The sequence below is a fragment of the Trichomycterus rosablanca genome, chromosome 17, assembly GCF_030014385.1.
Source record: "Trichomycterus rosablanca isolate fTriRos1 chromosome 17, fTriRos1.hap1, whole genome shotgun sequence".
Taxonomy (NCBI): Eukaryota; Metazoa; Chordata; class Actinopteri; order Siluriformes; family Trichomycteridae; genus Trichomycterus; species Trichomycterus rosablanca.
Window position 1 is genome coordinate 20,866,313 of NC_086004.1, and position 17,587 is coordinate 20,883,899.

Sequence of the window (17,587 nt, forward strand, 5' to 3'; positions counted from 1 at the left end):
TATACTTAAATATCTGCAGAAATGTGAGGGGTGTACTCACTTTTGTGATACACTGTATATATATATATATATATATATATATATATATATATATATTGCATCTCAATAGCGCATTTTTATATGATTAGACCACAAACATGCTACCCTAACTATTCCTGAAGAGATTTCTGGAGTAAATTAAAAGTATTTAATATATAATTGAAAGTAAAAGTCTGTTTACTTAAGAATGTGGAAAATTATGCATAATTCATAACAATGTTAATATCAAAAATCTTTAGTTACCATAAATGCAGTGATATACAAAATAACATGTAGTTTGTAAGGCTTTTCTTCTGAGTTACAAAATTAGAGGAGGGCAGCACGGTGGCTAGGTGGGTAGCACTGTCGCCTCACAGCAAGAAGGTCCTGGGTTCGATCTCCAGGTGGGGCGGTCCAGGTCCTTTCTGTGTGGAGTTTGCATGTTCTCCCCGTGTCCGCGTGGGTTTCCTCCGGGTGCTCCGGTTTCCACCTACAGTCCAAAGACATGCAAGTGAGGTGAACTGGAGACACTAAATTGTCTATGACTTGTGAACTGATGAATCTTGTGTAATGAGTAACTACCGTTCCTGTCATAAATAAAACCAAAGTGTAAAACATGACGTTAAAATCCCAATTAAATAAATAAATACAAAATTAGAGGCTTAGATAATAAGGTAACCAAAAATTAGCTAGGGTTCCTAGGTTTAAGGTAACTCCAGGTCAAACTGTGACTGCATTTTAATTTACAGCTTAGTTAGTCTAAATATAGGAGAAAGTAAGACATAAATATTGCTAGCTTCAACACAGATTGTAATTTATTTTTGTATCTAATGAAAACCTTGCTAATACTCGCTTGATGTATTTAGGCTTGCTGGGTAATGGGCAATTGGCAACCAGTAAAAGTAGGTTAACAGTTAAAAGTCATTAGCTAAAGTTTGTCCTTTGTCTATTGTGGATGTCCTAAACTAGGCTGCCTGATGAATTTCGCAAGCCTCAGCTTCCACTGTCTGGGTGTGGGAGATGGATCATGTGCTGATGGCTTGTTTTACTGTGTCTAATTAGTGGGACAATGGAGCTTCTTTATCCATTAAGTTATTCTGTTACTGTTTCTCAGACTGAGCGTTAATTAAAAACGGATGTATGCGGGAATTTGGAGCATGGTAGACTCTGAGTGTTGTTTGGAAGATGAAGATAAAAGATGTTAACTTGCTGATATGACAGGAAGAGCCATCTGAGCCAACTTATTAATGCATGTCTGAGGTATTGTATTTAAGTACCTAATCTACCGTAATGAGCACTCTGTCATTTTCCACTATTAGATCTCGCACTTTAGTCTCTCGTCTAATGCACTATACATCAAGCCTGTTCACAGCTCTCTATGTATCTTTTTTCCAGTTTATCAAGATTATTCGTACCTCACACTGAATGTTAAAGAGCTAGCTGTTTTTAATATTGTCTCAATTCTTTCGACAGCAGCAGTTCTATAGTCCATAGTCTTACCCATCTTCCTCTTTTTTGTGTTTTTCCTTCAGGCCTGGATGCGATGAACGCCTCATGTAGGCATCAGCATGGAAAGCTGTGAGTCTCCCGTGATTTCTGGGACAAACGATGGGCTCAGCTCCTCAACAGCCTCCCAGCAACAGCCTCAGCAGCATCCTTCTCAACCCTGGAACGATCATCCTAGTGCACAGGTCACTCCCAGCAACCAGCCACCTTCTTTGGAGCCCATTTCCCTCTCGGCCCAGCTCCAAAACCCTAACAAATATTGCGAGGCTGTAAAAGAACAGAAACGACAGCAAACACGGACTCCACCCCAGACTTCCAACGACAGCTCGGCCGGCAGCCAACTGCACCCCAGACGAGAGGGTTTGTTAGAAGAAGGGGAGGAAGGGAGTTGTGGAGAGGAGGACGAAGATTTTGAGGACTTGGACGAGATGGAGATTGACAACTGTTTTCCAAATCTTCAGCCCTTTCCAGGCATGTCCATAGGTCCTGTTGGAGGGGCTATGCCAACGCTGATTCGGCAGCAACCCACGCGGCGGAGAGACGCTATGGAAAGTGGAAGTGAAGAAGGTGAGGATGACGACGAAGATACCAGCGATGTCGAGAACCTAGCTGGGGAAATCGTCTACCAGCCTGATGGCTCAGCCTACATTGTGGAGAATCTGAGCCAGCTGATCCAAAGTGAAGGGAGCTTGTCATCTGGCCTGCTTTCTTCAAATTTTCTTCCTGGTGGTGGTAAGCCAGGGGAAACTGCCGGAACATCATCATCAGTATACCCTCAGATCATCAACACTTTCCACATAGCCTCATCTTTTGGGAAGTGGTTTGGCTCCTCAGACCAATCTTTTCCCAATACCTTAACCCCAGCAGGCCACAGCCCCTTACTGCACAGTTTCCGTGTTTTTGATGTGCGGCACAAAAGCAACAAGGATTACCTTAATAGTGACGGGTCTGCCAAGAAGTCCTGTGTATCCAAAGATGTTCCCAACAATGTGGATTTTTCCAAATTTGACGGGCTGGCTCTTTATGGCAAGGGCAAGCCCATCCTTATGTGCTTTCTCTGCAAGCTGTCCTTTGGTTATGCTCGATCCTTTGCCACTCATGCTGTCCATGACCATCGCATGACTCTGTGTGAGGATGAGCGTCAAATTTTGGGCCACAAGCATGCATCTGCCATTATCCAGGGCATTGGTAAAGACAAAGAGCCCCTTATTAGTTTCCTGGAACCAAAAAACAAAAGTTCTCCTTCACCACCCAACTTAGTGCCCATTAATTCAGGCCAAAGCTTCTATGGCACATTTAGTGGGGTCCATTTAGAGGCAGGGAGCAATAGTGACGGAGGCGATGGTCTCCTCAGCAAAGACTCTGATTCGGGTCTCCTAAACTTGGGAGGTCTTGGCAGTCCAAAGCCACCCTCTCTTTCCCTAATCCCAGGCGCTGCCAAAGACTCTAGTCCTCTACCTAAGGTTCAGGAAAGGAGAACAGATGGGCCTGTGGGAAATGAGGGGACTCTAAGACGGCAGGAGCAGGACATGGATACCTGTAAAAGCCAGACTTTACTTCTTGGAGAGGAGGTGGCCTCAGAGGATGAGGAAGAACTTCTTCTAGAAGAAGAGGATGATGAGGTGGAAGACGAAGGTATTGCAGTGACCTGTGGTGGCAGAAGCAGCAGTGGTGGACAAGTCGGGGAACCATTTGTCTCTAACCAAAGTATATCCAAATCCCCTTTATTAATGCCTAGTAGCGCTCTTCAGCCTTCTGCATTTTCATCTGCAGCCAGCCCCATGCCCAACAGCAAAGCCTCAGCTTCCATGCGCTCTTCTTCTGTCAGGGGATCAGAAGAAAGAGCAGCTGCTGACGGTGGGGGGAAGTCTTTAGAGCATCCTCTGAGCTTTAACTGCCAGGGGCTCACTGTCCCTAAGGCAATGGCGGCAGCCACAAGAAGAGAGGGTGAGGAAGACGGAGCCACATGCTCCACAGTTGGGACTTCCTCTCCTCTTACCTCTAACACTGCCGCTGATGAAAGTGCCAATCGAGATAGTGCCACAGCTCCTGAACCAAATGAATGCCCATCAGAGGGAGATGATGACAGTGCTGCCCACCTGCACCACCTCCACCATCATCATCATCATCACCTACACCCTTCACCACACTCCCACTCTAACTCTCAGCATCCCGGGTCCTGCGACATGACTGGGGTAGGGGAGTGTGCCCAGAACCATGGAACTGGGGCAAGTGGAGGAAATGGGGTTGAGTGCCCAAAATGTGACACTGTCCTGGGCTCATCACGCTCACTGGGTGGCCACATGACGATGATGCACTCACGTAACTCTTGCAAGACACTGAAGTGTCCTAAATGCAACTGGCATTACAAGTACCAGCAGACCCTAGAGGCCCACATGAAGGAGAAACACCCGGACTCTGGAAACTCCTGTGTGTACTGCAGCAACGGGCAGAGTCACCCGCGGCTGGCTCGTGGTGAGAGTTATACCTGCGGCTACAAGCCCTTCCGATGCGAGGTCTGTAACTATTCTACCACAACAAAGGGCAATCTGAGCATCCACATGCAGTCTGACAAGCACCTCAACAACATGCAGACCCTGCAAAATGGTGGCTCCATCCCCACAGCTGGTGAACAAGTGTTTGGGCATACACCTGGTGGTGTTGTGACTGTCCCTTCAGCCCCTCAGACCAGCAGCCACCACCCTAGCCACCACCACCACCACCACCCAGTCCAGTCCTCCACCCATATAGCTGGGCCCTGTGGTGCACCTTCGCCCACCAAGCCCAAAAGCAAGCCCACCTGGCGCTGTGAGGTCTGCGACTATGAGACTAACGTGGCCCGCAATCTGCGCATTCACATGACCAGTGAAAAGCACATGCACAACATGATGCTGCTCCAGCAGAATGTGACACAAATGCAGCATGGTCGCATGAGTCTGGGGGCCATGCACTCGCCCTCTGAGGCAGAGCTTTACCAGTATTACCTGACACAAAACATGAGCCTGCCCCCAGGCTTGAAGATGGATCCTACTGGAGCAGATGCTCAATTCCTGCTTGGTGGATTCCACCTGGATCCTAATATGGCCTCCTTGGCCCCAGCACTGGGTAAGTTGACTGAGGCAGATATTTGTAAGGTGATTCTTACTGCACCACTAAGAAGCTTCAATTTGTTTTGTTCTTTCTCCCAACAAAGATGGAGACAGTGGTAGCCTCGTGGGTAGGGCTTTGGGCTATCAACTGAAAGGTTGAGAGTTCGAATCCCGGCTCTGCTATGCAGCCACTGTTGGGCCTTTGATCAAGGCCTTAACCCTCCCTTCTCCAGGGGCATGTACACTGACTGACCCTGCGCTCTGACCCCAGCTTCCTAACAAACTGGGATATGCACAGCAATATCAATAGTACTGTACATCTGTATACGTATATATGACAAATAAAGGCATTCTTCTTCTTCTTCGTTCTAAATGGATTGGCTACTCTAAACCTTCCTGTGGTGAATGCAAGTAAATACATGGCCCTGTAATGGACTGGCACCTTGTCCATTCTAAATTTCTGCTCTATGCCCACTGGTTCTCGGGTGGCACCGGATCCACAACAATCCTGATAAGGATGTAGCAGTTATCAAGAATAAATGAATAGAATAAAAATGATGATGATGCAGCTTCAAGCATGAGAGTAAAAGGAAATAACAGAACTGAATGACACTTGAGGACTACAGTTAAATAAAACCACTTTAATAGTAATTAGATACTGTAGTAAGCAGTAAGCACATTTATAATCTAAAGGTTAGCCTTGAAAGGAACATACTTGCTGTTTGCTGTTCTAGATTGCCATTTGGTGATATACGGATTTTGTATTTTGCCTGAACTGACATATCATGCATTCATGTATTAAAACTGCAACTCAACACTAAATGGTTGAGGTATAGATAAAAGCCATACCTCAAGTTTAATAGCTTTCATGTAGATTTGTGTTAAATTTATAAAGAAAAAAAAGCCTTTACACATATAAGTCTCAACATGTCCGTGGTATCTATTGTGAACTGATCGGGAAATCTCCACACCCTTAAACCCTAAATTATTTTTCCATATTATTACCAAATTGCTGCCCTAACCGACTTCACCACCCTCATCACCCCTACTGTAAAAATAAATGTGAAACTTATAATTGTAGCTTTGCATTTTAGTTGATTATAGGATCAATGAAAGGGCTTAAGGAGGGTAGTGCAGTAGTGAAGCAGAGGTTTGAATTTGTCAGTTGCAATTCCACTGACCTGCTTCAAACTCTGCAGTCATACGAATAGAAAAATATGGATACAACTGTTTATTTAGCCATTTTTTTTTCTCCATCTTATGCCTAAAATGATTAGCCTTTAGTTTATGTTCCTAAACAGCATGCATCTTTTACATGTGTAGAGCAGACCTATCACACAATTAAACCCATATAGCTGGGCCCTGGTACCATAGAAAGTAAAAGAGCGACAAAAAATATAAACGAGAGAAAACAGAAATTAATGACAAGTTCTGTACCACAATTGTTGTTTCTTCGAACGATTTCGGGGGCTTCCTGTAGATCTTCTTTCTGCTATGAAAGTGCAGATAGTTATTCTGGAAAAACAAATTAAAAGCCTAATTTGGCAGCGGGATATTCCGCTAGCACACCAGCTCCTCGGTTCGAAACTCGGTGTTGCCACCAGGCGGCTGGGCACCATCTAGCGAGCATAATTGGCAGTGCCTGCGGCAGACATGTTTCAAGTAGGGCGGGATGGCCGGATTATGTGGTTGGGGTCTTCAAACGCTGTGTAAGAACCCTGGTTAGCAGATAGAGAGGCGCCTGTGCAGAGTGCATAGGTGAAAAAGGGTTCCCTCCGTTTGGAGGAGGTGTGGCCTCCTTCTGGCATTTTTAGTTAAAAAGAAGGCACGATGGAACAGAAATTCAGCATATATTGATAGATGTTACCATTTCAGAGATGCTGTGCAAATCCTCCTTGACAACATGGACAGGCTTGTCTTTTAGACTAGGGTCTAAATAAAAGGCTAAATTTGACAATATTTCTGTATTTACCTTTTAACTAGATTATATGTTAATTATATTAAATCTGTAACAAATAGGTAACATCTGGAAGTGATTGAAATTATTAATAGTATTTCTCTGTTCTGTGTATTCTGAATCTTCAGTAGGAGGGGACATCCCTATGGACGTCCGGCTCGGCGGAGGGCAGCTGGTGTCTGAGGAGCTGATGACTCTGGGCGAGAGTCTGTCACAGACCACTGACCCGTCGCTGAAACTCTTTCAGTGTGCCGTGTGCAACCGCTTCACCACCGATAACCTGGACATGCTGGGCCTGCACATGGGCACGGAGCGCGCGCTGCCCGAGGACGAGTGGAAAGCGGTGGTTGGCGACTCTCACCAGTGCAAGCTGTGTCGTTACACCACGCAACTGAAGGCCAATTTTCAGCTGCATTGCAAGACTGACAAACACGTGCAGAAATACCAGCTGGTGGCCCACATTAAGGAGGGAGGCAAAAGCAACGAGTGGCGCCTTAAATGCGTGGCCATTGGCAACCCTGTGCACCTCAAGTGCAATGCCTGCGATTACTACACCAACAGCCTAGAGAAGCTGCGCATGCATACTGTAAATTCACGTCATGAGGCCAGCCTGAAGCTGTACAAGGTGAGTGATGATTCCAGAAATAGCTGTGTATACACTGTGGCTGTTTCACACTCGAAACAGACCTCCTTTCATATTCCTCGTGGTGATCCATCCTCGGCTCATCCAGAGAACATTTGGAGCCTACCGTCCCAAATGCTCCCTAGCTGTCCTCCCACACTGGGTGATGAAACTACGTTGTATTATCAAGCCTTAAGCTGAAACAGTGGAGACAGTAGAAGCAGAAGTAGTAGGAGACAGAGGGACCTGGCAGGTCAGCAGGGTGAGAGGTTGGAGGGTGAAATTGCTGGAAGAGAGGATGAAGAAGTGTGAAGTGAGAGAGAAAAGAGAGGGAGAAAGGTTCGGTGCTAATACTCGTTGGAGCGGGAAAGGCAGGATCGTTCTCGACAGCTGTATTGATTTTTGCCGGAGTTGGAGCTTCACCTTCTCCTCTAATCATTCCGTAATAGCCAATGGATGAACACTCTCTGAACAAATGGCTATAAATCTAACAGGCCTGAATCCACTTAGGCACCTATCCTGTGTGTCTACAGCCCAGGCGCATTCCATGGTTAACCCAAACTGGCATCAAGGCACAGAAGGTCTTCTTTCCTTTCTCTATTAATTTTTGGGTCCCACATATTCATTTCCACTTTCTTCCCTACGCAAATACTCTTATTTATTATAATAATTTAAGCCCACATAGAGTCATACTGCATACTGTATGTAGGATAGAGTGCACTCACTTTGAGATCATGGTACTCTCTATCATATATATTACCAGATTTTGATTATTTGCATATTTTACACTCTACAGCGCCGTAAATTTTATTTACTTTGGAAACGGAGTTAGAACAACATAGACCAGCATTCAGCCGAGATGTTCGCAAGTCACAAAATACGAGTCCGAATAGAGTCACAAGTCTCTAGGCTAGAGTCCGAGTCAAGTCACGAGTCTTTAGGCTAGAGACGCTGCAAACTAAAGAAATGCAAATATCAGCATTTCTTACTAACAATTAAGATCAGAAGGTCTGATTGGCTCAGAAAGCGTTTTTTTCAATCATTAGTGCCAATCCTGTAGGAGCGTTCCATTCACATTATCTGTTACTGTGAAGGGCACTACGTATTTCACCATTTTAAGTGAGATTCGAATTCAAAGTAGGGAGTAGGGAGCAACGCTATATGTATAATTATCACACATAACTAAAGTCTGAAGTCGCTGTGTGCGACTTACATGCGACTCGGACTCGAGTCCCCATCTCTGGCGTTCAGCACTATATTCATTGTCAGAGAGCAGTGGGATCTTAATGAATATGTTCCTTCCAAGCAGCTTTTGGCCTTATTGTTGGCGACTTGTGAGAACATTCTTCACACATTTACAAGAGCATCCAACATACTAACAGAGAGAACTTGTTTCTCACCACCCTATTAAAACAAAATCATTGAGCTCTTATTGTGACCTTAACTCTGGCCACTGGTTGGTGACGGGCAGGGGCAGCACCTTGCTCTGAAAGTTTAAGATTTCAGGAAGCTGTTCAGCTGCCTCCACCTACTCAAGCCTGAACAAGCAGTAAAGGTGATTAAAAAAGGAAAGCAGCATAGCCTTTATCTGTTAACCTAAATTACAATTCAAGTTCATTTTCTAAAGACACCACTGTCTCCTGTCACCCCCAAGTGAGACAACATTAGCCTGTACTTTCTATACTGATGACTTAAATGAGCTTTACAGTGCAGATATAAGCTGCGTAAAACCGTTCCTCAAGTCTTAGAGCCTCAGGAAGGGATTCAAAGTAAGTAAACACAAAACTGGCCCTATCAGCTCTAAGGAACCAGTCTGCTAATGAAGACATTAATGATTTGACAAGTTATTACATTATCTCAGTAAATGGTAAATACATGAAGCTGCTGATTTGGCTCTGTACAGATGGCATCACAGACTTTATGTTGCATTACATTTATGGCTTAGGAAAGCAGTCAGTGCTCTATGATGGCTTGCCAGCCTAACTGGAGTGAAATCTTATGCACAAAAAATGCATATTTTTTGGACTTTCTTGGTAGAAAATAAATCTAGTCAGCATAAACAGACTGTTAGATGTGGGAGATTATTGGGACACTTCACCCAAATCAAACTGGTTTACATTAAACAGGCCCTTTGTGTGCACAGCTCCATATAAATGGAAGCCTGTAATTACTGGAATTAAAAAGCAAGGTTTAAACTGAGGGCTAAGAGTGATAGGATAATTTGAGAGTCTGTGGTATGCAGCCCATATTAGAACTTTCTAAAAATACACAGACCATTCCACATTCCGGAAAATTCTAAAAGGGCCTGGAAAGCTTTGGCAGATTGTCCGAACCACATGGACCACCATAAAACCCAGTCCAGGGAGGAGATCTAGTCACTTTGTAGATGCACCTCTTAGTCGGTCATCTTCCTTAATGATAAACATTGACCTTTACTTGATCCTTTCTAGCTCCTGCGTGCTGTCATGATGTCCAACCATAAGATTTGCAGACTGACCACACAACAATGATCGGATCAGTAGACTTTCTTCTAGAGTATAGTCTAATTTGCATAACTTTGTTCAGACATCAAACATTCCTATATAAACAGAAAGGTTAGTACGATTGCTAATGTTTAAGTCCTCTGGGGAAATAATAATGATATCCCTAATGTGTTTTATTTTCTATTTCTTTGAAGTAAGATTAATGTGACTGAAATGTATCAACATTTTCTTAATTCAGTAATGATTGTGTAGGGCCAGCGAGTCTTCAGAAGGGAAATATATGCAGTAAAATTACAAACTAGCATTACATATTACAAAGGACACATTATCACAGTATACACACATTATATACATTATTGAAATATATATAAAAAGATAACTACACAAAATATAGTGTAAAATTGGATAAAACCTGGTATACGAAGTATTAGTCTGATTATATATTAGCAATAATAGATAATTTGACCAAACATACACTATATTGCCAAAAGTATTCACTCACCCATCCAAATAATTGAATTCAGGTGTTCCAATCACTTCCATGGCTACAGGTCTATAAAACCAAGCACCTAGGCATGCAGACTGCTTCTACAAACATTTGTAAAAGAATAGGTCGCTCTTAGGAGCTCAGTGAATTCCAGCGTGGTACCGTGATAGGATGCCACCTGTGCAACAAGTCCAGTCGTGAAATTTCCTCGCTACTAAATATTCCACAGTCAACTGTCAGTGGTATTATAACAAAGTGGAAGCGATTGGGAACGACATGGCCCCTTTCTGTTCCAACATGAAGCAAGGTCCATAAAGACATGTATGAGTGAGTTTGGTGTGGAAGAACTTGACTGGCCTGCACCCGTTAGACCACCTTTGGGTTGAATTAGAGCGGAGACCGTGAGCCAGGCCTTCTCATCCAACATCAGTGTCTGACCTCACAAATGCACTTCTGGAAGAATGGTCAAAAATTCCCATAACCATACTCCTAAACCTTGTGGAAAGCCTTATCAGAAGAGTTGAAGCTGTTATAGCTGTGAAGGGTGGGCCGTCATCATATTAAACACTATGGATTAAGAATGGGATGTCACGTGTGAAGACAGACGAGTGAATACTTTTGGCAATATAGTGTATTTGGATTTATCATTCAAAACACAGAAGGGTTGACACAATACATTTGTCCACATTGTGTATAACTAACATATAACTAAAACAAGTCTACAGCACAACTGTAGTACATGTGATCATGTGTGTTTTATCGGGGCAGGTCTTTCTGGAGAGTTTCTGGAGTTGGTCATAAGTGTGGACTGTACCTCTATGGTCCAACATCACTGCTGCAGGCAGGGCCAGACCTGAGATCTGAATCAGACCCTTCAGGGAAACAGGAGGACTATGGGGGTTAGCTTCCTTGGCTACCTTCTTTGTCTCAGGGGCCACTGCTATCTGCAGTAATTGAGATTGATTGGATGTTATTTTTCCTCTTGCAAATGTAGTCCATTAGCTTGGCACATGCATAATCAGTTTAGGCCACAGTTAACTGAATGTAATCATGTTCCTCAGTGTCTGCTTGCACAAAATCCACTCCAGATGCCTTTTGGCTGTGGAAAGTGGATGAAAATGCCGCCACTATGACTTGGGGAATCTTTATCCAAGAAACCCCCTATAAACCGCTCCTCAACTGTGCCTGACACCCCCAGACACACCTACAGCCCCAACTTGGTCAACACACCTATACAAGCAAAGGGAACTATACAAACTTACTTGCTTAGGCATGTTCAAATAGGTCTCCAGATCATATGTTGTCATGCATTGGCTATGCTTACATTCTGGTGCTTTTGCATTTTTGGAAAGCCTCCCTTCTCCTTATTTTCCCCTTCAGTGCAATCCAACTGGAGCAGTTTAGTGGTATGAAGGGAGAGTGTCCACGCTCGACAGAGAGCAAAGAAGAAACACAATAAAACAAAATCGAGAGTAACAATGAAACACAGTGACGTTAGCCTCAGTAACTGCCTTAGTCTCTAGAACTTAGCCCCCACCACAAGTATACACAAATAGCTATGTAGTTTAGCTTTTAGCTGGTCATAAAAACAAACACACCGCTTCAAGAAATATTGTCTTTCTTGTTATGTCATTACTCCAAGCTAATGTTAAAAGTTATGATGGAAACTTCTTCCACTGGAATTCAACCCCAACAGGACACGGAGACAGGGAGAAAGAAATAAATTCCATCTATATACACAAACTCTCCAGACATCAGTTAGGAGTGGAGGTTGAGAGAGGATGGGGTGAGGGGAGGCGTCAGGTCTGAGAGCGATAGAAAGAGGGAGAGAGACATTTAGACGGAGATACTCTGCTAATTATCATGGCTAGCCTGTGATTGTTCAGTAATAGTGCTCAGTGGGCAAAAAAGGTTGCTGCTCTTCCAGGAAGAGCAGAGCTCTGATTTACTGGTAGTACAGCGCTAATAAAGCACTTGTTCTGTGTCCACACCGCCACCATTTAGACTCTGTTCACCCCCGTCGTTCACAGATAAAGAACTAGTATTTTCAGGGTCATCAAACTTTTTGGAGCCACAGACTCCTTTCAGTTAGAAGTTACAACACAGTTTAATATTAGAAATATATTAGATTTATTCGAATATTAAGCATGTTAGCTGAATATGTACTGTACTGTATGTATTTACTGGAAGCATTAGCCTAGTGTTCCTTAACTTTTTACCCACAGAATCCAAACACATTATGCTGGGTTAAATGGACCAAGGCTCAATCCATACAGAAGAAACCAGCCTTTTGTGTCACATGAAGAGCATCTTTAATTCTAGTAAAGTTAAAGGTGACATTAGTATTGTTTTATTTTATATACCCTATTTATGCTTGTTTAAAGTGTTTAATGCTTCATATAAATCATTTGTGTGATATCGTAACTTTAAGCGCAGCTTTAAACCAGTAATGCTTATTATGTTAATATTAATAATCAGATAAACTGCCACTCAGGTGGCACAGTGGTAAAAACCCATGCTAGCACACCAGAGCTGGGATCTTGAATACATCGTATCGAATCTCGGCTTAGCCATCCGGCTTGGCTGAGTGGCCACATGAACAACAATTGGCCTGTTGTTCATATAGGGGTGGGGTATTAAGCCGGATAGGGACTCCTTGTGACTGGTGCGACCGCGACCTCTGCTGGCTGATTGATGGCGCCTGAACAGAGGCGGGGCAGAAGTATGTTGATCAGGGTGTGTCTCAGTACACAAGGTTGATTCGCATATATATGCACTCGCCTACGCGGGGAAGAAGTATGTTGATCAGGGTGTGTCTCAGTACACAAGGTTGATTCGCATATATATGCACTCGCCTAAGCGGGGAAGAAGTGCGTTGATCAGGGTGTGTCTCTCCGTACACAAGGTTGATTTGCATATATATACATGCACTTGCCTAGTGTGGGTGAAAAGATGCATACAGCTGCTGCCCATGTGTCGGATGGGGCGTGGGTTAGCTTCGATCTCCTCAAATCAGAGCAGGGGTCGGCATTGGTGGAGAGGAAGCGTGATGCAGTCGGGTATTTGGATGTGCTAAAAAAGTCGGGAGAAAAGGGGGAACAAATGCATAAACAAAAACAAACAAACAAAAATAGTAATGATAAGACATTTCAGATTTATATTAGGGGTTTTCCTTTGTTTTGAAAACGTACAGTTAATCTAATATAAAGTATCTGTGTTATTAAATAATTTATTTAGAATAGGTTTGTTTAAGGGTTGGGTTGCTTCAAATGTTCATGGCAAAACTTAGAGTGTGAGGTCAGCAATAGTGTGATCCATCACCTCCCTCTGGACCTTATCTGGCTCTTTCTGCCTGTAGGGCGCGGAACCTTGGCCTACAAAGAACAAACAGAATAGCTTTTTTCCTAGGCAAGGGCGAGGAATTGGCCATGCATGCTTTCAGTCAATGCTTAGGGGTACGGACAGACATGTTAGTGGTCTGTAACAGAGTGGGAGGGCTTAAGGTTTCATGTCTTTGGCAGTCGGCTGCTGTTTCACAACTCCTGCAGCTCCCACCTTGAAAAAGGCCAGCAGCCAGTGACCCGTGGCTGAGCTGCAGCAGTCAAACTGGTTTGCAGTGCGACTGGCTTACTGAGTGTGAAAGTCTGTGTGTGGATAGAGTGTGCAAACCAGGCACCCAGCCACACTTTGATAGGTCAATCTTATTATGTTTTGCTATTTATTTGTTAGGGTTGTACCCAGTGTTTTAGCAAGTGGATAACACATGATGGAAGCAGCTGCGTAACAAGTACAACTGTGGTGGTTGGACAGATTTACATTAAATTTAGGGCAAATTAAATAAACACCTTTTTGTCTGTATTAGGGTTGGGATTCTCTGCCTGACTTGTCAAATACCAAAAGCCAAAGTTTGAATGTTTCTTTTTACTTTGTAATTTATTCTGCTTATGTGTGTTCCCCTCATCCATACTGTGCCTCCTAAAAATTAATAAACAAGGCAGCTAACCGTCACACACCACCACAACGGAGCAGCATGGTTTGCAGGCAGTGGGTGGTCCTGTGCTATGCTCTACTTAAGGTTAAATAGCTTTAATCCAACAAGCCTGAAAAACTAAACATTTTCCTTAGCCAAATTTTCCCCAGCCTTCATTCCCATTCCTCTCTGTCTTTTTTTTTTATCTATATTTTTTTCTCACATCAACATTTCTCTTTCCTTCTCTCGTCTCACTAAGTGTCTCTCTCTTTTTATATGTTTTTTTCCTGATTTTAGTTTCCTTGTGGTGTGATTTAGAGTTGTTTATAAGTCGGCTAATGTATTTACTCAGTGCTAGATCTGTGTCTCATTAAACACCTTATAAAGCATAAACAGAGGAAGTGAAATAAAATAGAACAAACAAACACATTTCTATTAGCAAAGACAAAACCTCTGGTATTGGCAGAACTACCAGATGCCAAGACTAACCACGGACGAGTGCCGTGTGTTCAGAGAGTCTTGATAAGGGCCATGTTTAATCACACTACTCTATGATTTAATGTTGTCTTTGCATGTATTTGTCAGTCAAATTTCAAGGCAAATTGTACAAGGGACCTGACTAACTAGCCTGTGTCTGAGCTTTTGATAAAAGCAGGTCACCGTGGAAACCCAGTAGCCAATTGGTAAATGTCCCTTTGAAGAGATAGTGATTGAGTAAGAGAGAGAAAGGGCTGACTCAATTCCATCAATACATCAGTGACTGAGCGGGCAGATTAACGGCCAGTGAGTGGCCAGGTCCTCAGCGCTGTTCTGATCGTGGCGCTCAGTGAAGGGAAGAGGGGTAGAACGTACTGTATATGCTGTTTGGGTTTAGGCTGCTCAGGAGAGTCCAGGGACAGATAAATCCAGGCTAGGAAATGAGCATACAGGCCCCAGTGTCTTATTTACCTTTTCACCCTGAGCCTCATTTATGAGTCAATTTACAACAGGATTGGTTTTAGGTTTAAATGCACAACCCATTCACATTTTCAGGGTCTGTAAAATAAACTAAATACAGCATGACCTTTTGTCTACCTTGACTGCTTTCAGAAAGTAGAACAGAATGTATGTTTATAGTGATCATTAAAATAATGTAATTAAAATAGTAATGATATTGATATATGAAATTTCAGATTTATGTTAGGGGTTTTCCTTTGTTTTAAGATCTAGAGTGTGAGGTCAGCAATAGTGTGATCCATCACTTCCCTCTGGACCTTATCTGGCCCTTTCTGCCTATAGGGCGCGGAACCTTGGCCTACAAAGAACAAACAGAATAGCTTTTTCCCTAGGCAAGGGCAAGGAAAAAGCCCAATTTCACCAACTGGTATCAACTATCGGTCAGCCTTATAGATGTTGCAGGCCTCTGCTATTCAGCCCGGCCTCCCCTGCTGTGATGGATGCCCAATGAAGTGTCTTATGTACAGACGAATTGCCATGCATCACAGTACAGGGTTAAAACTGGGAGCCATAAATCTATCAGCGTTATGGGGGCAATGATCTCGCCAGATGTAGAGTGCAGATTTTCATCCCTTTGTAATTAAACAGTTCAGCCTGGGGTGTCATATGGTTTTTATTGCTGCCCCTTTGAAAAAAAAATCGTTTCGCACCTTGTTTTCTCATCAGGCTCTTTTATCCTGAAACAAAAGAGATAAAATAAATCTAGGAATTTTAAAAAGAAAAGAAAAATGTGATAAAAATGGCTGTATAATAGAAATATGATCTATTGATTTATAGAGTAATGGTCAGAAGGGCATGGGCGCGTAACATTACTCAAAGAAGTCAGATGCTGCACAAATGTTTCACCACAATTCTGTCTCACTTCTCTCTTTGTCATTGGTTTTCTGTCCACCTGTGTTCCACTTGATGCCTTTTAGGGTGGTGAGAGATGCGTACACAGAGCGAAGATTGATTAAGGTTGAGTGATATGCAGCACTTTTATTCAAGGGCAAAATTTCTTGCAACTTTACAGCTCACACGTTCATAACTGCGAAAGAGCAAAACATGTCCAATGTCATAGTAAGTTTAGTAATCTCTCGCCCCCCTAATCCCCCTTCCCTCCTATTTAGACTCCTTGCTGGTGTGATGAACTCTGATGTTAACCTCTTCAAGGTGCCTTTTTTATTAGTCGCAGCTGCTAAAGTAAGGGAGAGCGCTTTTGTTCTGTTTTTAAGCGGTTTCACACATTGGTGGTTTATGAAGCATTTTTAAAAAGGCCAGGTTGATTTATAGAGTCGAGCGCTTAGCCCTGCAGGCCCGAGGATGCAGAGTCTTCGACACACCGGATACACGTACTCAACTTCTTCCTAACTTACACTACACTACACTCTCATAACTCCCCTTCTGACACCTATTTCATCACTCTTGCATCATCACCACTTTGATTACCCACAGGTCTAAAGTGATTTCTGCAACGAGATTAGTAACATGAATGGGTTATATCTCTATCTCTATGTTGCTGCTTAGAATTTCCTTAATTTGTTCTTCATCTGTATTGTTCTGCCAATTTGGACTGGAACGCCAGCGTGTGCTACTCTCTATGGGAGACATTACATTTTTGCCCCACAAGTAGATAGCAAGATCTGTTATGCAAATGATTATTCAAATTGTGTAATATTAAATTAAGCACTAAAAGAGGAGGGAGCAGTCTGTTAATGAGTTATATGAAGCAGACTTTATTAATTTTTTGTTGATGTTGCAGAGGGAACCGGTCTGTGTATATATTAATTCAGCAGTGACGGGTCCCAGTGGGTCCAGGCTTTTGTTTTGTTCCAGGTTTAAGTGGCTCTCCAGTGTTAAAGCCAGCATTGCCTTTATCAGTCTTTTAAAAAAAATGACCCACCTGCCCTTTATTTAGTAAAAGGAAATACAGCCCAACTCCTTTTTTATTTTGAGTTGCATTGTTCCATTCTTGTTTTACTAATGTAGTCTTTAAACTGTGGAGTTTGGTTACGCTTAATTATTTAAAGGGGTTTGGTGCAAATCTCTTCAAAAATGACCTCAGCTTGCAGAGTAAAATCTTAGGATTTAATGTTTTATTGAGTATTTTAGTTCTTTTTACTACATTGTAAGATATTTCTTTCACCTAGGGGTAATTTAGTCAAGGTTATTGTAGTTTTTGACGTTATAAAACAGTTCTCTTTCATCATTTAACCTAAAACAGATTTGACAATGATGAACAAAGTGTACTGATTTTTTTTCTTTCAGATTGATTTTAGCATAGTGCATGCACTCCATTTAAAAGTCCCCCAATGCAGGCAATTTCAAAGTCACCTGATTAATTTTATAACTTCCTAGGTAGTTGATAAAGTTGGGCTTTTATTGAAAGGGACTGCAATAAAACTGACGTTTGGAAGCAAATCAAATGCTTTTAAAGCTTGAAATCCACCTTGGCCTAGTTGTAGTCCAGAATTCCCAAT

The 17,587-nt window shown here is 42.8% G+C and overlaps 1 protein-coding gene across 2 annotated transcripts in view; it reads left to right on the forward strand.

Annotated features, from left to right (window-relative positions):
• The window catches only part of zfhx3b (zinc finger homeobox 3b), a 173,497-nt gene that overhangs the window by 72,276 nt on the left and 83,634 nt on the right, over positions 1 to 17,587 (forward strand). For both annotated transcript variants that reach the window (XM_063012347.1, XM_063012345.1), the window contains exons 2-3: positions 1,551 to 4,629; positions 6,699 to 7,195. In XM_063012347.1, coding sequence (XP_062868417.1) covers positions 1,587 to 4,629; positions 6,699 to 7,195 — 3,540 coding nt within the window. In that variant the 5' untranslated portion in view covers positions 1,551 to 1,586. The remainder of the gene's footprint in view (positions 1 to 1,550; positions 4,630 to 6,698; positions 7,196 to 17,587) is intronic.